Source organism: Hetaerina americana, unplaced genomic scaffold, assembly GCF_022747635.1.
Source record: "Hetaerina americana unplaced genomic scaffold, ioHetAmer1.1.p SCAF_15, whole genome shotgun sequence".
Classification (NCBI taxonomy): domain Eukaryota; kingdom Metazoa; phylum Arthropoda; class Insecta; order Odonata; family Calopterygidae; genus Hetaerina; species Hetaerina americana.
Window position 1 is genome coordinate 583757 of NW_027286625.1, and position 27946 is coordinate 611702.

General features: G+C 40.3%; 1 protein-coding gene across 2 annotated transcripts; it reads left to right on the forward strand.

Moving 5' to 3' along the window:
* The first annotated feature begins 3435 nt into the window (after positions 1 to 3435).
* On the forward strand, positions 3436 to 24962 carry LOC139686723 (glutathione S-transferase-like). Of its 2 annotated transcripts, none has more exons than XM_071583742.1 (5): positions 3436 to 3528; positions 3649 to 3825; positions 14154 to 14321; positions 14671 to 14813; positions 24522 to 24962. In XM_071583742.1, exons 2-5 carry the CDS (start codon positions 3690 to 3692, stop codon positions 24687 to 24689), a joined length of 615 nt encoding a protein of 204 aa, XP_071439843.1. In that variant the 5' UTR covers positions 3436 to 3528; positions 3649 to 3689; the 3' UTR covers positions 24690 to 24962. The 2 variants fall into 2 exon arrangements, with proteins under 2 accessions (XP_071439843.1, XP_071439844.1); XM_071583743.1 differs by having other exon boundaries at positions 3515 to 3520.
* The last annotated feature ends 2984 nt before the right edge of the window (positions 24963 to 27946 follow it).

Below are 27946 nucleotides of genomic sequence, written 5' to 3' on the forward strand. Positions count from 1 at the left end.
TCATTCTTTTACTTACTACAAAAATAGCGTAATTTCAAAAGCTTATGAGAATAATATTGTGAATCCAGCACATCTCTCCCCTTCCCACTACACTCTAAATACCTTCTAAAGATGACTATGCATTTAAAATTAGCAGAAAATGAACACATTCTGACCTCTGTAATCCCTCCAATTCCTTTCGCAATATTAAACTCAAATTTTCCATTATACGCCCTCAAAAATAAACTCCTATCCATCCCCTTAAAAATACGCCCCTTAAGAAGCCATTTCGGATACAGGGAAAACATTTATATTTCACTAGGCTTAAACATAGATGGGAAAATACGAAGAAAATACGTAATCAATAGTCTTCACCACTTTCCTTTTCCATGCCACTAAAAAGCAATTAATAAAACTGTCCTTCTATCCCCGCTCGCCAAAGGTCTTCGAATCGTTTTCAAATAACAGAAAATGCTCCTTCTTCAGCGAAAATAAGTTGAAGACACTGTTATGGCACCATAAATACTTAATGCAGTCGGCCCCGGTGGCGGTGGGGTAACGTCATCACTTGTCAACCCAGCGGTCGCTGGTACAATTCCCGCCTAAGAGGGTTTTCCTCCAACTAGGGCTCGGGTGTATGTAATTGTGTTAATTGCTATATCACTGTTCAAAGTCCGATGTAAAGGCCGAAGTGCTGTTTTCGGACTAACGCAAAATAAATGAATAAACAATCACACACAGGAATAACTTCGCAATTATGCTGCTCGACCTGCAGCATGGTATACTAAGCTCACTCACCCACCTCTCTTATTCGAGGAGAACTTAGAATACACAGGCACAATACATAGACACAAGAGAATAGATAAAGCCAACACGGCTAAAGACTTAGTTGAATGAAACTCTATCATTACCATCATCTAAAACGTCCCCTTTCTAACCTCTTTGAACGTCAATTCGATCGCAAATCCACCGCTGATTAAATTCATGTAAACACCCCATTATTTCTTCCCTCTTTAATTCATCCACATCGTTACTTCGACCATTTCGAATCCCAGAGAGAGGTCCGCTCAACTTCATCCATTGCCCTTCGCCCCCACCGCTTCACATACATGCATACCCCCTACACATCATTCACCCCCCCCCCTTCCTCCCAATCTTGCACATTCCCCTCTACTCCCAACGCAATTCTTCATACCGCACCACTCCCACTTGTTCGCGTCATGAATGATAGAACCTTATCCCATTGAGGATGCCTTTCATCGAAATGGTCGGACAGTTCATTCCACAGTCTCTTTTTCTTCCGTATTCCCCATATGCTAACTCCATCATGTCATCCATCATTTTGCCTATGTCTCCACAAATCGTATCTAACTTCTACCAAGCATGTTCGTCATAATAATGTCCGTCCATCAACATCCTTTAGGAGTCTTTAATTAGGTTAATTATGCACTGAGAATTTTTTGCCTCCATTTTAAATAACCTCGTCCATGAAATATAACCATCGGGAAATAATCTCAGCCAAGATCGAGTTCATTAAAAACTAAGTGGAGTAAATCCATGGTTTACCTCTCCACAGGCCCCAACCACACCCTTTCTCTTTCTAAACTATTTTCACACAATTGGCAAAAACTATCGCCCACATATTATTTAAAAGCTATATAGGCAAAAAGCAAAATTAATCTACTTCATACGCACCTCCATATTACATAGGTCTGCCACGCGTAAGATTAAATGTAGATAATCATCACCGTATTTACAGCTTCATATCTATGTACACTTTTATATTTCGTTTAAAAGAAGATATTTACTCATTGGGTAATTACTGGTGACCACCACACGTTTCTGCAGCCTTTAGTACACCCTTGGAGACAAAGGTAGCGCACAAGTAGTGCTTATGATGCGTGCTGAGGCACTACACATTTCTAGCTACGCAGGCATTGCCTGCGTAGCTAGAAATTCCCCCAGTTAGTGAAGCAACAAATACCGACCATTTATTTAATAATCTATCCCCTCAGTAGAGCTATTAGTTTAATCTTCCGCCCGTAGTGGAGGTCTTCTACTTTAGTTTATGCTGAGGTCATACGTGAGCGGCATATTAAAACAATCCCGGTGATAATTGTATTTCTCTCGTAGCTCGACGCAGCATAGCTTATGCCAAATAAGGAAGCTCTGGATAGAAATATCGAATACTCCCCAGTTTTATTTTCCTTCTCACCGTTTACGCGGTGGTTGATTTGTCTTTCCATTTCACTCAAAATCGAGAATTTCTTTAGGGAACATTTCACTTACATGCTTGAGGTGTAAGTGCATCTGATCAAAACTATTAATTATGAACAGTCCTATGACCTCAAGAGCGTTGGAGAGTTGGAAAAAATAGCGCCATCAATACAGGGAGGATATTCATCAAATGGTCCCTCACCCCACACGAAAATGTACAATAGGGACGTTACCAAACTCGATGGCACGCAAGAGGTAAAAATAGGTTTTTTCCCAAAGTCTATTCCCAATTTTTTTTCCTTGCACTCAATGATTAACTAAATCTTCAAATATACTCGTAACCCCACATCTATGCCATGAAAATCGTCCACAGTTACATGGTAGGGGGTGCGCGGGGAATGTGTTTTAAAAAATGGATTGAGGGTCATAATTTCTTAGTTTTCTCTTTCCAGCACTGTTCGTGGAGAAAAGGAATCCCTAAAACTGAAACATATGCTTGTATAAATTTATATTATCCTTGATTATTATAATTTGAATCGTAAATCATTAACTCATCATAGGAGTGGAAATCCAAATAAAATATATAGTTCAATATATTTTCAATGATATAATTCTGACCTTTCATTTCCTTTCCTTCGATGACTCCTAATCTGTATTTACAAGTATCATAGTTGCAACTTTTGTTATTTATCGAAGTAAATTTGAAGGAATGGGTCGCTCTATGTAGATCCTCATAAATAAGAAAAATGAAATCTTCCCTGCCTGAATCCTAAATATTGAACGCAGTACTAAATGGGGTGCGAAAAGCGTAAGATTACCATGTTCCTTACCATTTAAATTACTTCCAAAAGCAATTCGCTTGGTGAAACCTAATTTTAACTATTAGCTTTCCCAGAACTTTGTCGTCGTTTACGAAGAACCTATTATATAAGGCACCAGAGAGCTTTACCCAAGGATAATGTTAAAGACTAAAAAATTTAGTCGCACAAAAACATAATAATTGTTTCAGTTGAGTCCATTTATTCGCCTGCTACCCAATCAGTTGCAGCAACTATTCACGGCAAAAGTAGGAAAACCACCGGGGGAAAGTGGTAAAATTGGCAACACTGAACCCCTGAGTCACCCCTTCCCCGACTTTTTTCTCAACCATACACTTTTCCCCGACCTTCGGGCCAATTTTCGAGGGGGATGAGACCACTTTCGGCGCTGCTGCATGTCACGGAGCCAGAGAATAGACCGAACGAGAGCGCTGAACGGAACGCTGTCAGAATCGAGCGCTTGGACAACCGTCAACGCAGGGAGAGAGAGCATTGGAATATCGGTGGTGGGTTCGTGAGTATTCAAATTTATCGCACCATCCCATCGCACTCCACATTTCATTTGTTTGATTTTATTCATTCGTTCTTTTCTTCTCCCTTCCTCTCCTCCCCCACCCCCACCCCAACTACGCAGGTCAGTTGTTTTGTTCGACGTTTTTGAGCGGCCGAGAGAGAATGGCACCGAAGTACACGCTGAAATACTTTCACATTCGCGGATTGGGAGAACCCCTCCGATTCCTCTTTGCATACGGTGGAATTGATTACGAGGATGTGAGGTTCACGTTCGAAGAATGGCCTGCACTCAAGAGCTGTGAGTTCTTAAGCATTCAAAGCACGAGCCCTCTCCGCACAATCACTCCACCCTGTTTCAGAACTCGTCCATTTGACGTAACGTTGACGTTTATTGGATGACTGCTCCATGGATTTCGACGCCGCACTTGTCACCACGGCCCGTCCCTCCTCAAAGAATTGACATGAGCTGAGGAAGTGAATCGCGGAGACTGCTTTCTTCTTCTTTCCCCCCTCTCCTCCACGCTAATGTAGGCGGCGGAGCGGAGGCCGCCGGGTAATTTGCCTACTTAATGCTCTCGAATACTCTGAATACATATATAGGCAGTTATTTCCACGACGGGAGCGATTGCTTTGCTGAGGGGTTCATGAATTATTCAGAATGAAACGAATAACGCAGACTCTGAGGGTTCACTGGTCAAGAGTGACCAAAACAAATGTCCGAGTCTCCGAAGGCCAAAATTAGAGTCACGTCCTACCTTTGGCAACAAACAAAAGTACAGAGCGTAGGAAAGAAAATATTCCATCAACTTGGCGGCTGATGAGAATTTGGTGTCTAGAGCGACCAAAGTTCACTGCCAAGGACATCTGGCAGTCACCACTAACGTTTAGACTGTTTTTACTTGTTGCTCTCCATCAGTGTTACTTTGAGCGTCCACGGGTGCATGACAAGGTGTGATTTCAATCATGAAAGTTGGAGAAAAAGCGAGTTGGGAAGGGATTAGATTTAGAGCTAAGGGCCTTATGTTGAGTGGAAGTGTTACTGGTGCCAATGTCATTTTCACGGAAAATGTTCCAACATTTATGGCTTTCAGTGTCTATTTCTGTACTTCCGCATACGCAGCAAGTACAAATCTGAATTTTAATGGTAAAAAATTTAAACTCGGCTCAAATTTTTTTATGATTTCCATCTTGTCTCAAATTACCATTTATGATCGCCAACCTAGATCTTAAAGTACAGGTAGTGTTTGTACCTGTATTATGAATACAATATGCAAATAATTGCAATGATTTTTAACTAATGGCGCTCTAATAAGAAAAAACCTTCCTGAAAGCACTAATAAGAATTTTCTGAGCGGCATATTATTATGTATCAGCCTAGCACCGTAATATAGGTGGAGGAATACAGTAACTCTCAATGAAGTAATTCTCTTGCTTGTATACAAACAGATTTTCGATATTTGTGAATGGAATCAGAGTCAAAATACATATAAGTACATGAGCTTGATTTGGTCTGCGGCCGGTTTCGTTCGGATTCCACCTACCAACAGCCGTGGTTAGTCTAATAACTTAATAGTTCTAGTTAGTTAATCCCTGACTTAACATATGTCATTAGTATTCCTATCATTGGGTCTCATTTGGGAGGACTTCAAGTACAGTGGGTACTATGCCCATCAAATATAAATAAATACATGTATATAATATATATATATATATATATATATATATATATATATATATATATATATATATATATATATAAACACAGATGTAGATTTTTAGAATATAGAGACACAAAGAAAGGACACTCACAATTTGTTATTTTACGTTTCGACAGCACGGCTGTCGTCTTCAGAATGGCGTTCTCGGGGAAGAGCGGAGAGGATTTGCGGGGGAGAGGTGGGGGAAGGAGAGGTAAAGGGACCAATAGGAAATGAGCAAGGGGGTGGGGGGGATATGTAGGCAGCCAATTGATGCATTCAGTGGGCTTGGTTCAGCCCGGGCGGTTTGAATGATTGGGCCACCCAGATATATATATATATATATATATATATATATATATATATATATATATATATATATATATATATATATAGTGGGTCGCGGTAGTCCAGGGGGTAGAGCGTTGGACTACTGACCGGATGGTCCTGGGTTCGATTCCTGGACAAGGCACTCTGGTCACCTGCAGCTCAACCCAAGCTATGTAATTTTTCGGGAACCAGGTCTTCCTGGGAAACCATAACCGGCACAGGGAAAGGAGCTAGCCCCCCTACCCAGATGTGTGAATTTCACACGCCATCGGGCTTAGTACTGGGTGAACTCCACCATCACCTACCAAACGGACCTTCAGGTTGATTACTGCATTTATGGTTTATATATATATATATATATATATATATATATATATATATATATATATATCTATATATATATAAACCATAAATGGGGTCGAGAGTTGAATAACTGACTTCAACGATTCCCAGGGAGGGCCCGGGCTCATTACCCGGGCAAGCATCTCTAGGCACCTGCAGCTCCACCCAAGCTATGTGATTTTTCGGGTATGAGATCTTCCTGAGAAATCATAACCGGCACAGGGAAAGGAACTACATTAAACAAAAACCCATACCCAGATAAGTGAATTTCACACGCCGTCGGGCTTAGTACTGGGGGAACTAGTCCCGCTGGACTCCCGCTATCATCACCTAACAAACCGACCTAAGGGCTGATTACTGTGTTTATGGTTTATATATATATATATATATATATATATATATATATATATATATATATATATATATATATATATATATAAGTAATCTATCGGTTAAGGTAGGTTTTGGATGGACACAACTACCAAATAAATATTTTGTGAATTCTAACAAAACACAATCCAGCAACCTACTGTACATCAAGTCCTTCTTCATCCCTGTGAAATTCCTTCCTTCCTTCATCCCATCCAACATCCCTATCCCGTACCTGCCCTTTTCTCGTTTGCCTAACATCCTCCCCTCTATTAAAGTCTTTAACATCCCATTGCCACAGGCATTCCTATTTTTCCTCGATGGTGGTCAGCTATTTACCCTCAACCCTGATTTTCTCTAGAGCCTGATGATACTCCTTCCTTGTAATTCCAGTTAATGCTTCTACATTCCATTTCTCAACCAGCCGCCCATGCCTTATCTTTTTGAAACGGACGCTACATTTCATAAAAGCTAAATTGTGGTCAGAGTCCGCATCCGCTCCCGGGAAGCTGTGCGCATTGATCACACTGTACCTGAATCTGTCCCTAACCATAACATAAGCTAACTGATGCCTTTCAGAGTCACCTAGCATTTTAAATTTATACCAACACCTTTTGTGGTGTCTAAAACAAGTGTTGGTGATGACTAACCGGTCTTCTACAGAACTCTATTGCCTTCTCCCCGCAGTCATTCCTCGTACCTAAACCGTATTCCCCGACCTCATCACCATCTCTTCCTTCGCCTAGCGTAATATTCCAATCCCCCATCACTATCAAGTATTTTCGTACACGAAAACACGCGATTATTTCCTCTAACAGATGATATATCCTATCGACTTCTTCCTCCTTATGATTGCTTGGTGGCATGTATACCTTAACAATGACCAAGTTCGACGGTTCTGCTTTTCTCTGTAACTGCGTCGGTTTCTTCTTTTCTGTAATATTCTATCCAATGCTTGGTCTATGTTTACTTCGCTTCATACTACCTCCTTATTCTATAACTATCACTCCAGTAATCCCCGCTACCCTTCCATCATACCTCGCATAAACCTAAAATATCTATATTTCCTCTTTCTATCTCTCGCTTAATATTCTCTAATTTTCCTGTCCTCAACATTGTCCTAACAGTCCAAGTTCATATTATAACTAAATTGGTCTTCTTCTGCTGCGACTTCTGTCCTGTTGCTGTCGGTTTTCTTTTGCATCTTAATTGGTTTCGTGGGGCGACGACCGCGGCAGCCTTGCCTCTCCCGCTGCCAGGCACGACACACGACCGATTGGGCCGAGTCACGTAGTTCCCAGGACTCATATTCTCTATTCTGTCCATCATTATAATCTTGGGAATGAAAATTCAGGTGGCTTCCCGTTGCCTTCCTCAATAGTATTCTTAACGTGACACCATCACCCATCTCCCCAGTTGGACGCCTTTGTAGCCGCCTCACTGAGGAGCAGACGCTGCGTGGACTACCTTTCGTCTGGCTCCAAACCTTCGACCTATCCTTTGACATGGGTGACTACCACGATAATTTATCATTGCACCCGCCACCACAGCTCTAGGGGTCATCGGAACGCACAAGTTCTTCCACCACGTCAATGTTGTAATACATGGGAGGATTATTGCTGTTAACACTTTTAAATTTTTTTTTAATTTTAAATTTTTTTTTGTCTTTCATTAGTGCTCTGGTTGGATTAAATATCGGGATGGGGGAGGGAGGGGTCGAAACTGTGAGACAAGTATCACGCAATATGTGCTTGGACGACCTCTCATGTTTAGAATTTCGTTATCGATTAACGGGTGGCCTAACTTTGCGCCCGACCCTCCGGAGGAGTCAATTCCTCGGGGTTTTTTTAATGCTTTCCAACCGCTCTAGGGGTAGTCGGATGCACAAGCCCTTCCACCACGTCAAGGTTTTAGTCCATGGGAGGAATATATATATATATATATATATATATATATATATATATATATATATATATAGATATATATATACACATACACCACAAAGGACGCAGGTGTACATGGAAAATGCCAGGTGACTCAGGAGGGTATCAGCTAGATTATATCCTGGTTAGACACAGATTTAGGAACAGTGTGATAAATTCGCACAGCTTCCCGGGAGCGGATGCGGACTCTGACCACAATTTAGTTGTTATAAAATGTAGCGTCCATTTCAAAAAGATAAGGCAGGGGCGGCGAGTTAGAAAATGGAATGTAGAAGCATTAAATGGTTTGAAAAGGAAGGTATACAAACAGGCGGTAGAGGAAATCATGGAGGATGGTAAAGAGCTAAGTACCATCGAAGAAAAATGGGAATGTATCAAGAAAGGGTTGTCTAAAGCCGCAAAAGACACTATTGGAACCGTTAACGCTAAAAGGACTAGGAAACCATGGATCACGGATGAGATGATTACAAAGATGGATGAGCGGCGAAAATGGAAGAATATAAATACAGAATCAGGCAAAATGAAGTACAAAGAATTGAACAATAAATTGAGGCGGGCAACAAATAAAGCAAAGGAAGCATGGTGGAAGACGCAGTGCGAGGATATGGAAAGTCTGCAGAGGAATAGGGAAATCGGTGCGCTGTACAGCCAAGTTAAATCTTTATCGGGAAGTAAGAAAGGGTGATCTATGCCAACAGTTAGAGATAAGCGGGGTAAGGTAATAGTTGACGCACGAAAGTGCCAAGAGAGATGGAAGGAATATATAGAAGAGCAATATAGTAAAGAGCTTAGACCAACAAAGTTAGACATTGAAAAGGAACATGACGTAGAGGAAGACAGCTTAGGTCCAGGCATACTAGACAATGAGATAGAAAGGGCATTAAGGGAGATGAAACTAAATAAGGCTTTTGGGGTGGATAACATTCCCGTGGAACTTTTAAAATGATTATGAAAATGTGGGAAGAAGAGGCTATATGGGCTGATCCGTAGTATTTATGAGGAGGGAATCTGGCCGGAAGACTTCGTGAGATCAGTTTTAGTTCATATTCCGAAAAATGTAAAGGCCACGTCATGTGAGGACTACAGGACAATTAGTTTGATATCCCACGCAGCTAAAGTTGTTCTTAGGATCCTAAACAAAAGGATAGACAGTAGGGCAAATGATTACTTAGGGGATGATCAGTTTGGGTTTAGGAAGGGGTGAGGTACGCGTGATGCCATTGCAGTAATGAGATTATTAATCGAGAGGAATATAGAACACAACCAGGAGGTATTTGCCTGTTCCGTAGATTTCGGAAAAGCGTTTGATAGAGTGAATTGGGAAAAACTAATGAGTATTCTGCAGAAAATAGGAATAGATTGGAGGGAAAGGAGGCTAATCCGCAACCTGTACATGTCTCAGACTGCTCAGGTGCGAGTGGGGAACGGGGAGTCCGGTTGGGCAGTGTTAGGAAGATGTGTAAGGCAGGGTTGCCCATTATCACCGTTGCTGTTTAACCCGTATTCAGAGGAAATGATTCAAGAGGCATGGGAAGAACTCGAGGTAGGAATGAAAGTTGCCTGGGAATTCTTAAAATCAGTTAGGTTTGCTGATGGCCAAGCTTTAGTTTGTCAGTCAGGCAAGGGGCTGCAATCATTGCTTAGTGAATTGGAAATTCAGTGCGACAGGTATGGGATGAGAATCAATATTAATAAAACAAAGGTTATGCGATTTTCTAGAAAGAAAAAGGCTAAGCTAAACATTAAAATAGGAGGGCAAAAACTAGAGCAGGTAGAACAGTTTACGTATCTCGGTAGTGTTTTGGACCAACACGGTCAAAGTAGTAGGGACGTAAGGAGAAGAATTGCGCTAGGCAAAGAGGCTTTCACAAGGAGGAGGGAGTTGATGACGGGGACGTTGAGTAAGGATGTTAAGAAAAGACTCGTCAAAACTCTGATATGGAGCGTAGCTATGTACGGAGCGAAAACGTTGTCCTTGAAGCAGGAAGATAGACGTAGACTGGAGGCTTTTGAAATGTGGGTGTGGAGAAGAATGGAGGAGGTTAAATGGACAGAAAAGAAAACAAATGAGGAAGTACTTGGTATGGTGGGCGAAGAGAGGGGTTTGTTGGGAGCAATCCTATGGAGGCAGGAAAATTGGCTGAATGGGTATTGACCGGCAGCGGGATGTTGAAGACTGTAACTGAGGGGAGAATGTTAGGCAAACGAGGAAAGGGAAGGAACAGGATAGGGGTGTTGGACGGGATGAAGGGAGGAAGAAAGTACTCAGAGATGAAGAGGGACCTGATATAGAGTAGGATGATGGATTTTGTGTTTTGTTGGGAGTAATAAAATGTTTGTTTGGTAGTAGTGTCCATCCAAAAACCTACCTTAACCGGTAGATTACCTTTAAAAAAAAAAAAAAAATATATATATATATATATATATATATATATATATATATATATATCCCTCCTCGGACTACAACCTTGACGAGGTGGAAGGGCTTGTGCGTTCCGATGACCCCTAGAGCTGTGCTGGCGGGAGTAATAATATTTGCTCCTGGTAGGGTTACCCATGCCAGATAGGTCGAAGGTTAGGAGCCAGACGAAAGGTAGTCCACGCAGCGTCTGTTCCTCAGTGAGGCGGCTGCAACGGCGTCTGACCCCAGTGGGGCGGCCAGTAAGTTATCCTGTCACGTTAAAAACACTATTGAGGAAGGAAATGGGAAACCACCTCAATTATCATTCCCAATATTAACATGATGGACTATACAGAGATTTTGAGTCCTGGCATCTACGGGGCTCGGCCCAATCGGCCGTGTGTCGTGCCCAGCAGCGGGGGAGGCAAGGCTTCCGCGGTCGTCATCCCACGAAACCCTTGCAAGGGAAAACCAGCAGCAGCAGGACAGAAGACGCAGGAGAAGAAGACCAAATTTATTAGAACAGGAACGTGAAATGTTAGGACAATTATGAGAAATTGAAGAATGTTAAGCGAGAGATGGAAAGGGGAAATATCGATATTTTAGGTATATGCGAGGTGAGATGGAAAGATAGTGGGGATTACTGGAGTGATAAGTATAGAATAATATACAGCTGTGGGGACGAGAACCAACGAGGGGTTGCCATAGTATTAAATGAAGAGGTAGGAAGAAGCGTAGTCAACATAGAGCAGGTAACGGATAGATTATTACTAGTAGAGATAAAAGAGGGAAGAGAACTCTGGAAGGTTCTGTCCCTCTCTTCCTTGATAAAGGTGGTCACGACCACCGAAAATTCGAAAAATAGTGAGTCTCTTTTTTGTGTGTTTCTGTGTGTTTTTGTCTGTGTCCACTAGGGCTAAGTGTTATACATTACATATATAAACCATAAACACAGTAATCAACCCGAAGGTCGGTTTAGTAGGTGATGGTAGAGATCACCCAGTACTAAGCCCTATACGGCGTGTGAAAATTCACACATCAGGGTAGGGGGGCCAGTTCCTTTCCCTGAATATATATATATATATATATATATATATATATATATGTATATATATGTATATATATGTATATATATATATATATATATATATATATATATATATATATATATATATATATATATATATATATATATATGGTGTTCATTCATAATATTTTTTTATAAGGACTATGATTGTTTTTAGAAATTTGACACAGTTTAATTTTCCCTGGCGTGTATCGCGTACCTTTTTTTTAGAGTTGAATTTTGATCAAAAAGTGCTAATCACGTGCAATTAAATCTCAGTATTTGCGAAAATACCGTAAACCTTGGTGCAGGTTATGTTTCCGTATCATCTCTGAACTATTGCCTCTTTTTGGTGCTGCTGTATGCAGTCCATCGTGATCCTATATTTTGCGTCTGTTAAGGGGGGTAACACAGGGGAATGCTTATCTTATCACGTCCCGACCACGGAGATGAAAATTTCCCAAAAGGTTTTATAGTCAGCAGTGTCTGCATCGCAGTTAAAACCGAAAGTACAATCCTCTAGTTCCAACGGTGCTAAACCTAGTTTCGAAATTATTTAACTTATTCGCAAAAGTTTACCTTCCTGAAATATACTCGGATTTCTAGACAAACCTGAGTTAATGTACTTCTTTTCCAGTGCCAATACTCTTTCTTGGATGTTATTGAAAATTTGGTAATAAAATGACAAAATACAATCAGATATAGGGACTTTCCGATGAGGAAATTTGTTTTATAATTTTGTAGTTCTAATAATTTTTTCGTGTGTATTATGAACTCAGACTGAACTTTTCGAGCTGCAATTCATGAACACAGATATGAAAAATGTAAATGCTCTCTAAGTTAGGCTCAAGAACGGTACTTCTTTGTAATAAAATTTAAAGAATATAATAAATTAATAAATGAAAAAATTGAATTGATAAAATAATTTTTACAAAAGGAGAATAATAGGCATCTTCTATTTAAAGCTCCGAAAGAGTAGAAACAAAGCCGTTAGGTAATTTAGTGAAAAAGTGGATTCAGTCACATGATCTTTTTAGTTCTCGGACTCAAATACTCTAATGCTGTCTATTTTGAATAAGTTTTGTCCGATGTCAATGCATGAAATAGTATGTTTGCCATGTAGATTGTCAAGTCAATCTGCATTTTCCTAGCCTCAATAATGAAAAAGTGTGACGAATTCAGTTTTCATTGTGTACATACATAAAAATGTATTTAGGAGCTCAAATTAAAAAAAATAATTGACTATGATTAGGCGAAAGCTTGCTACTTGATTTCGGGCACGACACACAACTCTGCAGCATCATAAATGGACCAACCCAACTTTTTTCTAGTGAATTCATTTCTATCCCTTAATGCTAAGAGTACTTGTAGTTTTCGATTCTCGTTGAAAGAAACGTCCAGTGAAAGATTCATTTCAGTTTATGTAAACATTCTATTACATTGCGCGGACTCTAGCTGAGTAGAATGTGGTAAAAACCTTCCAGCGTATGTTTAATTTTGAATTAAAGAGAAGAAAACGTAAATTAACTTTTCATGAATGTAACTACAGGCTTTGACTTATTCACAAAATATTTCTGTTTTATGCTGATTTTACTTTAATTGATCACTTGCTGAAATTCATAACGTGCGTAACAGTGATAAGCATTGACATCGAAGACAGAAACATTGAATCAACTTTTTGTTACATTATTAGGTAATACCACACATTTCATGCTTGGTAAATGCTCCGATGCGTAGATTGCAAGGTTATTTTAAAATTTTCGTAGGAGCCTGGAAATTACCATCATTATCTTGAGTGGCATCAGTATGATGCAGAGTTTGTGCAAGCAAATTTACCCAGCCAGTTAACTATTACTGGATCAAAACAGAGAAAATGCCATAGTATCCCGGGAGCCAATTTTCACCCTCTATGCAAGCGTCACGAAGGCCAACGGAAAGAAGCCGAAAGTCACGAACGTTACTCGATTTCTGTGCTGGTTATATAAGGAGCACGAATGGACTATAGCTCAGTTTATATTATTGACAAACGAACCAATTCAACTGAATTTAGATGATGGCTACCTTTCGATGGGAGTTATTTTTTCCATTCAAATACCTCATTTTTAACTGATTAGGTAAACAGTCCCTTCAGTGTATGCAGTAATTCTTTTTCTTAGTCCCAACGGCGAGAGGGGATATGATAAAAAAAACCCTACTGCGTGTTGCCAAGTATCACTATGCTTTGATTCATTGGTATAACCACTATGAGGTGCTCGTTTTACATTGCTTGGGAGTATCTCCTGTTGATTTCAATATCGACCCATCACTCGCCTACATCATTTCATTTGGGAGGAATTTAGTTATTTCTCCTTCACTTCAATAGGCACACCACTGCCTTAATTACCGTAACAGGCGAATCTGAAACAGCTGGTTATGCGTGATTGTATTAAATTTGGATGATAAGGATTCAGTCGCTTGAGATGCTTTATTCTTTTCCAGCTATGCCTTACGGCAAAGTCCCTGTAATTGAAACAGATGGCGAAGATCTTCACCAAACCTTGGCGATGGCACGCTACTTTGCCAGACAGCTGAAGTTAACCGGGGATGACGATTGGGAAGCGATGCTATGCGATATATCTATTGATACAGTCACAGATCTTCGACTGCGTAAGTTTTTTTTTGTGATTTATTCACTTGTTGGTAAATCATTTTCCTTTTTGGATCGCTTCTGTCGCTGATTTTTTTTGTCAAAGATGGATGGGTAAATTTCTTCATTGTCAAATTTTTACTGTCCATTTTAATCTATCTTATTCAATCTTATTTATTTGTTCTTAGTCCGAAAACAGCAATTTTCGGCCTTTCACATAGGACTGTAAATAGGGATAACAATGGACATGATTAAGAAATCTGGTTGAATATATCGAGAAATTATCAGAATTAGAGGATTTTATTGAAAAGTGTATAAGTATGAACATCGTAACTGTGTTGGGTCATTATTTAACTCATTTGTTTTCAGAGATTGTAGCCTATAACTTCGAGGCAGATGAAGACGCTAAAGAGAAGAAAAAGGAAGTCCTTGTCAACGAAACAATTCCTTTTTATTTGGAGAAATTGGACGATGACGTGAAGAAGAACAATGGTCATTTCGTTCTCGGAAAGGTAAGAGCCAAGGAATGTGTATTTAAACGCATTTTAATTTGTGCTAGGAGTCGAAGATACTAAGAAATGTTTCTTTTATGTTCTTCCTTTCGTAGCATTATTGAAAATTACTTTCGATCCAGATGCCTTTTTTCTTATCTAAATCATTAAAAGTCCACCAATTTCCTTTTTCTGTGACTCTTATCAGTATTTTTGGGAGGCGTTATGAAACGTCACCGACATATTACAACACCTCGGATCTCACGCGCTTCAATCCGGTTGAAGTTCAACCACCTAGAAATTTTTTCTACGGATTCTTGCCACTTGGTGAGATAATACGTATTATGTCTACATCACTTAGCATGCTTACAGAAAAACTCCTTAGAGCCTCAACTACAATTTAAGTGCATGGTGAATTGGGGCTTACAAAAAAAAAAGTTTCTCACCATTTCCTTCTGAAAGTAGCCGCTCATCTATTACACTACTAGAATTTCGAATTAATAATCGATAGGGGATACAATTTCCTAAGATGTATGCCTTTTGTCAATTTAATAAATTTCTTAAAAAAGGGGATCGAGATGGTGCGGGGGCTAACGTACTGGCTTCCCACCCAGAGGGCGCGGGTTCAAATCCCGGCGGTGTTGAATATTTTTCTGAGGTATCTCGATCCCTACTTGAGGTGCTTTGTGGAGGGCACTTTGAGTGAGTACGCCGTCCGTTGGATGGGACGTTAAACTGCGGACCCCTTGGCGCCTTTCGTAAAGAGTAGGCTAATGCCGACACCGGGTTTCTCTCCACCCTTCATCCTTTCCTGTCCCCTATGGCACAAATGACATTAGCTGTCGGTCCCCTCCCCTAAAAAGTACTACTATTTTCTTGAAAAAGAGTGGAAGAATGCTAGAGTTTAGATCCTGTCAAATACTTGTCTTGTTTTGTCCAGAATTGTAAGAATATATTAGTGTAGACTTCTATTTTTGATCTATCAACTTAAATGACACATAATTATTATTTGGCAACCGACCGGTTAAGGTAGGTTTTGGATGAACACAGACTGAACACAGCTACATTCCTTAGCCTCGTCCAAAAGACAGCCTGGCCGCACGCTACAAAGAAACCGTTTCTCAATTCCGCATGCACTCTACCTCCCTTCATTCCGACCAAGATACTTATCTTTTTCCACTCTCTTCTTCGCTTGCCCAACCTTCTCCTGTCTATCATGGAGTTCAACATCACATCGCCTACCAAAATCCTCTGCATACACCTTTACTGCCTCCATTGAATTTATGCCAACAATATTCTCTCCTCTCCAACCATACCTAGTATGTACCTGTAAGTGACACATTAACGTAAAAATACAAGCTATATCCAGAATCGTATGTATGATTCTGATAGGCTATCTGATGATATCGTAAACCCGGGCGATTAACCAAATCTGCGGGAAACGAAGTATTTTTATATGAAAGAATTTCACAAAGAACATCAGCTGCCAGTCATTGGACGAATGGTCTTTTTAACTATTGGCCCTTCGAGCTATAAGTAGACCGAGACTCCATGATGTAAAATCCGCTTGTTACTAAGGACGACTTAGGACCCCGATTCATTAAAAAAATCAATATTTATTTGGCTTCTATTATCACTTCTGACATCATGCAGGTTTTATTTCATCAGCCAACGACCGATGAGAAAGAAACCTATCGTCGTAGTGCCCGAGATCTTAACAGCAGTGGGATGGAACCGAGGCCTATGCAGCGTAGAATAGCCGACGGCGTCTCTCCCTCAATTTATGAGAAATAGTATGCTAAGTGAACTAGGAAAAAAACATTTTTTAATCATGGTATCCTAGTGATAGTAGAATAAGAGTCGATTAGGTTTACCGATAACAGGAAGAATTTAAAGCACACCTGGGACGCAGTTTTTACACCATCCACTTCCTTACACCATCACTTTTTACATGAAGTCGGTGTGGCGTAATCTAAAAACGTTGCAAATTGCTGAAAACATAGGTAAATAACCGTATCTGGATTTGACTAAGCGAAGCGAGATTTCATGAGGTACTGTTATTATTCATAACCCTTATGATTAATGAAGGCAGTCGACAGCTGTGACGTTGGATAACGACGACAAATTATTCTGACCGCGAAGTCTTGGGTCGTATCATCTCACGGTGAAACTAGATTCACAACCCTGGCTTTAGGTCCAGTCAATCAGGAATTTTGCGAATTTTTAAAAAATTGAATTTACTCGTAGTTCACTTGAGTTCAACTGAGTACCATTTGCAGATGCGTCGTCTCCGAAGATTTATCAAAAAACCAATATTTATTGAACGAATTTCATAAGGGTTCATAAATGAGAAAAATAGGAGGAACGTAACAGTCGTAGAATTTATGTTAAATGAGAATTGTGGAAAAATGTCCAAAGGTAGAGGTGCCCACATGCACCTAAACCAACGATGAAAAGTTCTAAGGATAATTTTTGAAAAAATTATTCGAAAGAACAATTCCGTGGTACTAAAAAGACGCATTTTTGAAAAAGTAATAAAACTTATGCCTTTTAATCAAACTAAAATAAATTAATGAGTTAACTGCATTGTTCAAGTTCATATTCTTGCTTTGTTTTTTATTATCCATAGCGTCGCCGTAAAATTAATTTCATTGTGACGCAATCCGCCAATCGCATAGCCAGTGCATTATTATTTGTTATTGGCAGTCATTAACCCACAAAACTCTCGACTGCCGCCTATTAAGTCCCAAGGCTCAGACACAGGTGATGAACTTCTGAGACACAGGTAATGATTAACAATTTCGCCGTAACGAGAGGATTTTTTGCAATTCTGGTTTATCTGGAAACTAGTTAGCAGGTCGGGGTCCGAAGAAAATGGCCACCATCCCTTCATGAGTGATTTCACTGCGATTTATTTGTATGATATGCGATCTATTTATCTTCCCTCGACATACGCTCCGTACTCGTTTTTTGCGTGCCTTGAACCCTAACTGACTATTATTCACCACCGCCTCAAATTATCAAGGAAACATTTGCCGTTTCGCTACAATTCATATGCACAGGGTCAGACGTAGCGACGTCCAAAAGAGTTTCTTTTCCCCATCCTAACATCGTCTAACCCTTAGGAACTCGCTCAAATTTGGAATGAATCGGGTCGATGACTATAACTGATAACATATCTGAGCACACCTGTGGAGTTAGCAGCCCACCCACCTGCAGCCGGTTTCACCGTGTGTCCGTAGTCGTAGTAGGGGGAAATATTTGGGAGGCGTCAGCACTCAAATCGTGCGGGTTATGCTGCCTGCTACACGAGTGGCGGAAAACCCAGGACAATGAGAGGAGCAACGCTGAAGAGCTGCCCTTGCAAACACATTCTTCTTTTGGAAAACCGCGGCGCGTTTGGACATGGAGAGTTCCAAAGGCCGCCAGAGTGTGAGCAAAAGCCGCCATATAGTGTGTCATCTGGAATGTCACGTTGTCATGTACCAATTTTCTACACGAGTTTCCTTATCTCTTAGAGTTTTTAACTGTACTATTTTAATGAAGTATAAGTAGAGAAATGAAAACGGAAATGGATACGGATACCTTGGAAATTGCTGTTAGAAACGTCAACAAGTAACGGAACCACGGGCTGGACACAAATTCATCGTCAGTAGTACGATATCACTGATTTTCTAGAACTTCTAGATTTTTTAAACTCTTTACGCAAGAGTTCCGAAAAGATCGAGTATTTTCCTAACAGAAAACTTCTCATGGGGCCTGTCGCAGAGCTGTTTTCAAAAGGGAGTGAGCGCATGAGTTTGAGTTGAGCGTCACGAAATGCTCGATACATGCGCAGGGAGAGCCAGGAAGCTCAATGATGGAAGGGAAATCGATGGGTGGGGAGGAGAACTGGCTGACCCCTCTTTGTACAGCTGCGGGAACTATACATGTCTATGTTGTATGCGTGTGGTGTATACGTGTCTAGGGTTGTTCTCTTCTCTCTCACTCCCTGAAGCTGAATAAACTGCGTGTCTCTCTTTAGTGAGTTAGTTTATATCATCACTCAGCTTCGAACACGCGAATATTATTTAGGGGCATATACATATTTTTTTTATTTTTCATAAAGATTCAATGTTACAATTATAAATAGATTTGACACTTTCATCATTTTTCTTCATAACTGATGGGTATTTTATACATTACTGAAATTCTTTGAAATCTAGGTGTAAGAATGTACAGAAATAGAGTGAAAGAGAAGAGAGATGCGGAGTTTATTTTTTACCACCACTCAATTGTATAGGGTATTCCGCAACATTCATATTCTTTAATCAAAATCCCTGTTGGCTTTTGACTTCACCTTACGCTAAATTGCATTATAAAAATATGCATTCCAGCGCTAACGTATTACTTTTGACGGTTGAATTTGACTATTCCACATGCTCGCATAAATTCTGAATTGGATGCCATTAATAATGGTATGACAATCTTCCCAGATGGCATTGGACTTGTCAATAAGTTCAATGGGTGTGCCGGGAAACCGACATTATGGGTATATCAATGTTATTGTCACATTAGGATCACAATCCATATTTTGTAATCCAACGGAAACACCGTACTCCCGCTAGATGCCAAAATCGATTCTTTTTGCTGAGGGACTGACGGGGGGTTAACTTGAAGAAAAGAAGTTCCATGATTAGAAAAATAGATGAGAGAAGGAAATGAAAGAATGTAAACACATAGTTAGCTAGAAGGAAATGTAAAGAGTTCAATAATAAGTTGAGACGAGTAACAACTAGAGCAAGAGAAACGTGGCGGAAGATGCAGTAAAAGGATATGGAGAGTCGCAGAGGAAGGGAGAAATTGGTGCGCTATACAGCAAGGTTAAATCACTATCGGAAAATAAGAAGGGAAGATCTGTGCAAACAGTTAGAGATAAGTCGAATAAGATAAGAGTTGAAACAGGAAAGATCCAAGAGATATGGAAGGAATGTATAGAAGAACTGTACTGAACGCAGTTGAAAAGTTTTGAAGTACAGTTTTGGGGAAGAATACTTAATATGAACTGGATAGATGAGGATCTAGTGGATGAGGATGAACTGAGAAATGAGGACGCAATAATGACAATAGGAAAAACTGTCCGCTGCATGTGATACTTCATTCCTTCCGATAGCACCCACGGACAACGCTGTGAGTTTGCTAAAACGCGAGCAACAGCTGAGCATTTCCCTCGAATTGTGTTCCCGAAGCTGTTGATTGCCCCGCAAGTCGCTCTTTTAAACTGTCGTGGTAGTCGCAATAGAGTTACGCAAAGGTAATTGTCAGATCGCGTATTTAAGTAACCCACACACTTCTGCGACGAAATATTACGATTAATGTCGACATTCTTGCCAAGAGTAGAAATTCTAACCCAATATAAGGTGTGGTATATATTCCGCGAATGTATCAGTAGTTAGAAGGATTCTCATTTTCTACGAATTCAGATTTTCGAGTAAAAATGACATTTTCAACATCCGCGGTTGTGGTTTCATTTTTTTTCGAATTTTTACTAAAAACCTAACCGTTGGTCTTATGCTGATGAGGCAGTGTCAGCTCCATCTAGCCTTCGTCTAGAAAAATTAAAATTCCTTGTTTGTTTGCATTCTTTACTTACTAATGGCTATGTCTCTTCTCAACGAATTTGACACTCGCAATATTTCGTAGCATCATTGAATTGAAATGCTTTATCAATGTTAAGTTAAAATGAACGTCCCTACGGTCGTGAAACAATGGAAAACGAAAAAGCCACGACCGTAAACTTGTCAAGTTACGGTCTTGGCTTTTTCATTATCCATTGCTTTATCACAGCCAGTATTTCATGAGACCATTTCTTTTGCGTACAATGCGTTCTCTGTCACACGCCTTGCCGATGGCTTGCAGATTATTTAGCAGAAAATTAGAAGTAAAGAAAAAATTGGAAAAATTTTTAAGAGAAGAGAAAAATATGTTTCTATAAATTGTATGGAAAATTAATGTCTTATTCTTAATATATGTTTATCTTAAAGTAAATTCAAGAAGTAAACCTCACGTTTCATACGGAGCCTTCAGTCAAATATTGTTTTTCTTATGGACAGTGAATAAGAGGTTTTGTTATTTTTAATTGATATTGGCTTTGCACGACACGAGAACTTAATTTTTGATGCAAAATGATAAACGTAGATTAGAGATTTTAGGACGCGGAGAAGAATGGAAAATATATAATGGACAGAAAAAAATAAAGGATAGCACTAGGTTTGGTAGAGGAGAAAAGATTTGCTAGGAAAAATCTAATGGAGGCAGGAAAAGTGAATGCTCCCCGTTTTGATTGGCAATGGGATGTGTAAGATGTGACAGGGGGAGAATGTTGGGAAAACGAGGCAGAGGAAGTAGTACGAGAATAGCCATGTTGGACGGAAGGAAAAGTATTCAGAATCGAAGAAGGATATATCGTGATGTAGATTGTCACATCGTTAAGTAAGGCTTATAAATAAAGTGATATGTGCTCTTTCAAGGAAATACCTTAAATGGTAGACCAGACTTTATGTAGTGAAGCCTATCAAAGAAGGAATCACAGTCGAATACCTAGAACTTACGGATTAAGTGGTTTTCACAAAAGACCCGGAACTTAAAGCGGATAAGAACAAGAAAAATATAGAATTAACCGCATGAAAACCAAATGCTCTTTTTAAATGTTACAGCCCATAAAAAGAAGGCAGTAATTCCAAATGAGAAGAGGTTTTTGCGACTGCAGGTGGTGTCCAAACGGAAAAAAATTCCGATCCCTCTCCAGACTGGCTAAAACATTTGGTCTTTCCGTCTTTCAAAGATACAAATACAACTCAGTCACGAAAGTAAGGGACCGTAGAATGCTCTCCGTCCGCGTCTCGCAGGGGGTAAAGGCGACCATTATAAATTACGATTCCGATATTTCCAGTAGCGGAAGTTTTCCATATCGTGCAAATTTCGCCTTTGACAAGTCTCACTGTGATAAAAATAATTTAAAAACTAATAAAAGAATTTAGAAGAAATAATATTTCATCGAATAGATAAAAAAAACCCCTTCACCCTCGCAAAAATCCTGCAACCGCCCCTGAATAATTCACTCTGCGCTTCCGATCCACGATATCATTTGGGGATAAAGTGTACCCCATCGACTTCTTCATTACGTCCGCGGAAAAAAAGTGTTCTTTCTTCCATGACGAGTTGGTGTTCGTTTCATGTCGCTCCGCTTGTTGCGTGGAGTCTCTCAGACACGAGGTCATGCTTAGCGCGCACCCCCGTTTTTTCTTCCATACGGAAGCCCTAATTTTCTCCAACTTGGACATCCCCAGTGGGCTATAATTGTCAGATCGCAATCAGAATTGGATAGTTATTTTTTGCAGCTATTACCATGAGCCTTTTTTGGTAAATAGGTATACTCTGCTAATCAAGACGCACAGGTTTGTACTGAGCAATTTCAAATACGTAGATGTTAGTAATTGAATGTGAGGTCTAGGAGTTATGTTACCTACGGAAGAATTTCCTTCTCTAAAGCCTACTTTCTAGCATAGAGGCAAGTGGATATACATCTTGTATAAATTTATCGAGTTTAATGTTTGTGTGTGGCGAGGACACAAGAGAGAATGATAGTAAGAAAGTAATCATACAGCGTCATAAAGGATAGGAAGTGCATTTCGTGGCACTCAGTCAGAAGAAATAAACAAGCCACATAGGCTAAATACACATTCAAACACAAAAACCCACCAAATGGCGAACACATATTCATTCACATGGATATAGATAAAAGGAAAAGGAATAGGAATCATTTATTGCTTTCCCTACTACCTTTCCCTCTTGTGCCCTGGTCCATTTCTCCTTTGGTGGGTTAAATATTTCCCGAATACCATCTCCTGGCAAAATAATCGCGGCAGTTGGTTGCATTAACCCCCCGCTGATTACAGTGCAATTTACGTTTTCTCGATAGCTCAAGTGGTTTACGTAGAGCATCAGCCCAGTGAGTCGAAGGACCCGTGATTCAAGTACCGGTCTAGAAAACGTTTTTAAGTATAATTGATGGCTTCCGGCGTAACTTTATGGAATCGATTCATATTGGAAATGAAAAAATAGTAACTTTGTGAATCCACGAAAATTTTATTTCTATACCACCCGGGTTCCGACGTTCTACGTCATCTTCAGGTTGACCCATTATTATTATACTATATTTATAACTTATTTTATATCCTATATATTCCGATACCTATGCAAGCCTTCCGGGCACCCTCAACTCCACCCAAGCTTTGTGATATTTCGGGTACCATATCTTCCTGGGAAACAATAACTGGTTCTGGGAAAGGAGCTGCCCCCCTACCCTGATGTGTGAATTTCACTCGCCGCTGCGCTTAGTACTGGGTGAACTCTACCATTACCTACCAAACCGACCTTCGGGTTGATTACTTTTTAAATGATTTATATATACATATATACTTGGTCTTTCCCAAAAAACAAGTAGAATGAATCGGGGGAAACTTTATTGCAGATCAAAGTAAAAATTACTAAAACTCTTCAAAACAGCACCCTTGCGCATCAACACACCGATCTCAGCGCCTCTGCCACGCTTCAGGTATTCTCCCTGGAAGGCGTCGACGCATATCTCGTCCGGGCACCTCGTCACGCCCTCTTTGACATAATCCAGTAGTCCAAAATGGTTTTCAAAGGGGTCGTACTCAAAGGCTCATGTCTCGTCGCTACTAACCACCTATTCTAAAAAATTCGGGTCACTTTCACAGAGGTCCAAGAGGTTCAAGGCAAGATTGTCACACAAGCAGTCTTCCGAAAACACCTTGGAGACCATCTTGGCACACATTTTTCATGGATAAATCTTCTGTAAGAATGCAATGCACTGTGGTTTTCTGAATATTGCATTCTGCTAACATTCTGACACTTGGGGATCAATCAACATTGAGCATATCTCTCACTCTTTGCGCCATTTCATCACACTGTGTATACCTCCCTTTATTACGTCAAGCATGTTAATTCTTTTCCTCTTCTAACCTCGTTTGTCTAAAAGTCTCCTCTCTTTCATGGTCTTCGGCATTCCATTGGCAATCAAAATGTTCTGCATCCACCTTTCCTGCCTTCTTTGATCTCTCCAAACAACTCTCTCCTCCCCAACCATGCATAGTACTTCCTTGGAACAAAATATTCTAAAAACACAGACTAGATGTCACAATAACTAGTTATTTAGCTCTGCCTACTTTCTTTCTCTCTTAATTCCATCATAAATCCCCATTATTTTCCTACCTCTACCTCTTGCTTCCAATATTTTCTCCTCTCTTACCAACTTGAATATCCAATTGCCTCTTAGTATCTTCTGCTTCCACTTTTTCTACCTTCTTAGTATTTCTCCCAAAAGCCATCGTTTTCCCTCTGCTATGTCTAGGACGTTTGCTTTCACCATTTTCCACACCCACGTCCCTGATGCCTCTAATACACACCCAACATCTTGTTTTAGTGGCCAAAGTTCCCGCAATACGGTGCGCCACACCACGCTAGTTTTATCAAGGTTTTCACTAATATTTTCTTAACATGCGCTACACATCTGTTGTAAACCATTTCCTTCTTAAAGCTTTTTCGCCGAACGCAAATCTCCTTCTTATGTCCCTACTACTTTGACTATACTGGTGATAAAAATTATTAAAAATTCGTCACAGAATATCTATATTTTTCTAAAATGGTCATTTTCTGTGATTTCAGTTGACCTGGGCGGATTTGGTGAACGTAGCCATCCTTGACATGCTGCAGGATATGATGCAGATGAGTTTCACGGAAAACCACACTAATCTCAAGGGGATCATGGACAAAGTTATGGCGATTCCACAAATCAAAGAATGGGTGGAGAAGAGACCAAAGACCAGCTTTTGAGGAGCAATCCTTTCGACGGCATGAACAAGTTTCTCCTTCGGATGCCGTGTCACTGAGGCAGTCTAAAAGGGGTGGATGAGAACGGTTGAGTCGACCCGATTCTCATCTTACTTCACTAGCTTGCTGTTTTCTTTCTTTTTTGTGGCATTTTCGGGCATACTTCGCCCATGTTATCTCCGTCCACGTAAAAATTACAGTGGGCAGATGGAAATGGCAAATAAAGACAAGTATTGCAGTTCGTTTCATGATTTCACGACGAGACGACATCCGTGGAGTAGGAGATCTCTGCTTGCGAACGTTTTGTTAGCAGGGGGGACTCCTCAAACGCGATCATTGATACTTGCTCGTAAATCTCGGTGAATGGATATGTGAGCAGTGGCATAGCTGGAAGTTTTTTTTCCCCTGGGTGGACCTTAAGTTGTCCACCCTTCCTTTGAGACAAACGAAACATGATGCACAAGAGGATTAACTGAAGACAAAAAAAGATATTTAGCAACAGACAAAAGCAACTTATCGATCAATGATTTTCTGCGCATTGAAGGTAATTTTCAACTGGCCTCAATGGTGGTGGGGTAACGTCCTTGCCTGCCAACCCAGGGGTCGCGGGTTCGATTCCCACCTCGGTGGATTTTACTCCACCTTGGGGGATTGTAACTTTCTTTAATGTAATATACAGGGTTTAGGAGGGAGAAGGAACTATAAAGTCTCAATCTCGCCTCAATAAAGTCGCTAAATAAATAAACAAAGAACAACTTTTCTGATCTGCTAATCGTGAGAACCACCTGTCCGCCCAGCATTATTTCCTCAACTTCTGCCTGCATTGATTCTGTTCAGCCCCGTCCCAGAGGTTAGTAGCAGCGGTAGTTATTTGGGGTGGCGACCGACAGCTGAGGTAATTCCGACAATTAAGGATAGATGATGAGCAATTTGGTAGGATTAAATTTTACCGGGGAAGGGCGGAGAGAAACCTGGCAGCGACCAAAGACACTCTTAGCCAACGGCTCCCAGGCGTCCACAATTTACCGTCCCATCCGACAAACTCCACACTCCACATGAGGGGTTCTCCACAAGGCACCAGAGTAGAGATCGGGATATCTCTGAAAAATGCTATTGGGCTCCGAACCCAGACCCCTGGGTGAGAAGGCAGTACACTCGGCACACTTAAAAACTAGATCCCTCATCTCATACTAGACTAACACCTTAACGTAGTGAAAGGGCTTTCTCATTCTGTTCACTCCTAAAGCTGTACTGGCAAGAAATTGATTATTACTCACGCCTATGTAGGCGGAAGCGTTAATACTTTGATAGGGTCACCCCTGCCAGATAGGTCGTAAGTTCTGTGTCGGACGAAAGGAAGACAGTGCACTCAGTGTCTGACCTCAGTGACGCGGCCCATTAAGTGATGGTGTCACTCTTGAGGACGGCAACTGGAGACCACCTCAATCATATACGTCTACACAATGCCCAGAAAGCCTGTGTTATTACCATTCGTCAACACCCACACAGCACAGTCATTCACGAATAAATATGCAATTCAATATGAATATATATATATATATATATATATATACTACCTTGATCAAAAAGTTCCCGGAATAACCACCGTGTGGCGCTCCCATCGTTCCGATTTGAGTTCTGTTTTTTTTGTTAAATTGGTACATCTGTTGTTGATATTCCCTTTAAATCTTAGTGTCATAACTTGACATTTGCAAAAGTTACGGTCGGTTTTCGGTATGTCCATCAGTGCTTCCTGCGATTTTTCCATTACTTCCTCTCGGCTGCTAAAACGCGTTCCCCGTAATGGTTTTTTAACTCGATTGAACAGAAAGAAGTCACAGGGAGCCAAATCAGGTGAATTCGGTGGCTGTTGGATGGTATTTGTTGCATTTTTCGTCAAAAAATTACGAATAATGATAGCACTGTGCGACGGTGCGTTATCATGGTGCAAAATCCACGAGTTTTCTGCCCACATTTCTGGTCTCTTTCGGCGAATTGCTTCACGCAAACGTCTCATAACGCCCAAATAATACTCTTTGTTTACTGTCTGGCCTTCTGGCAAAAATTCATGATGCACTACACCGTTGAAATCCATGAAAACCGTCAGCATTGCCTTCTTTTTTGACTGAAAACGACGTGGCTTTTTGGTCTCGGCTCATTTGGTGAACGCCATTCACTTGCCTGATGTCTGGATTGCGTGTCGTACTCATTAACCCACGTCTCGTCTCCAGTAATGATCCTTTTGATGAATGTGGGATCGGATTCAGCCTCGCAAATCATGTCTTTTGCGACGTCAACACGGTCTCTTTTTTGCATGAAATTGAGGTCTTTTGGAACCAACTTTGCTGCTACACGACGGAAACCCAAATCATTAACCACAATGTCTTGGGCGGATCCATAGGCAATGTTCAAGTCCTCCGCTATTTCTCTGATGGTTAATTTGCGGTTATTGACCAACATTTCTTTTACTTTATCAATTTTTTCACCGACTTTCGATGTCGATGGTCTGCCACTGCGTTCATCATCTTCGATTGACTCACGACCACTTCTGAACCGCTCGTGCCACTGGTAAACGACCGTTTTTTTTAGAGAATCGTTGCCGAAACACTTTTCCAACATTTCCTACGTCTTTGCGCCACTAAATCCGTTTTTTACGCAAAATTTAATACAAGTTCGTTGTTGCAAATTTAAATCCATTTCTGCAATTGTAAAAAATCGCCAACACACACAGAGATAGATGTACTCTTGGCTACGTAACTTTTGCAAATGTCAAGTTATGACACTAAGATTTAAAGGGAATATCAACAACAGATGTACCAATTTAACAAAAAAAACAGAACTCAAATCGGAACGATGGGAGCGCCACACGGTGGTTATTCCGGGAACTTTTTGATCAAGGTAGTATATATATATATATATATATATATACATATATGCACATACAAAATCACACATATGTACAAATTCTACACCATGCAATAATTATCTTTACCATGAAAACGTGGAAAGTAATAATGGTATGTATGCAAAAGATTAAAACATTAAATTTATTTCGGAAGTTAAAAATTAATTAAAACGGTCTACAGAGTTATTACCTTTCCGTAGCTATAGGTATGTCCAAACATACCTGGGTGTAATGTTTTCTAGTCTTCTATCCTTGCCCAATTTCTACGAATTTGCATTTGCGATGAGAAAATATACCTATGTTGAATGCCAGGACTGCACTCACAAATCGCGAATATTCTAGTGGATAAAACCAT

Bases quoted from the DNA above. Each gene is read 5' to 3' on its own strand.
- LOC139686723 (XM_071583742.1), top strand. From the start codon at position 3,690: ATGGCACCGAAGTACACGCTGAAATACTTTCACATTCGCGGATTGGGA. The intron at 3,826-14,153 runs GTGAGTTCTTAA...ATTCTTTTCCAG, and splicing joins ATGGCCTGCACTCAAGAGCT to CTATGCCTTACGGCAAAGTC. The intron at 14,814-24,521 runs GTAAGAGCCAAG...CTGTGATTTCAG, and splicing joins GTCATTTCGTTCTCGGAAAG to TTGACCTGGGCGGATTTGGT.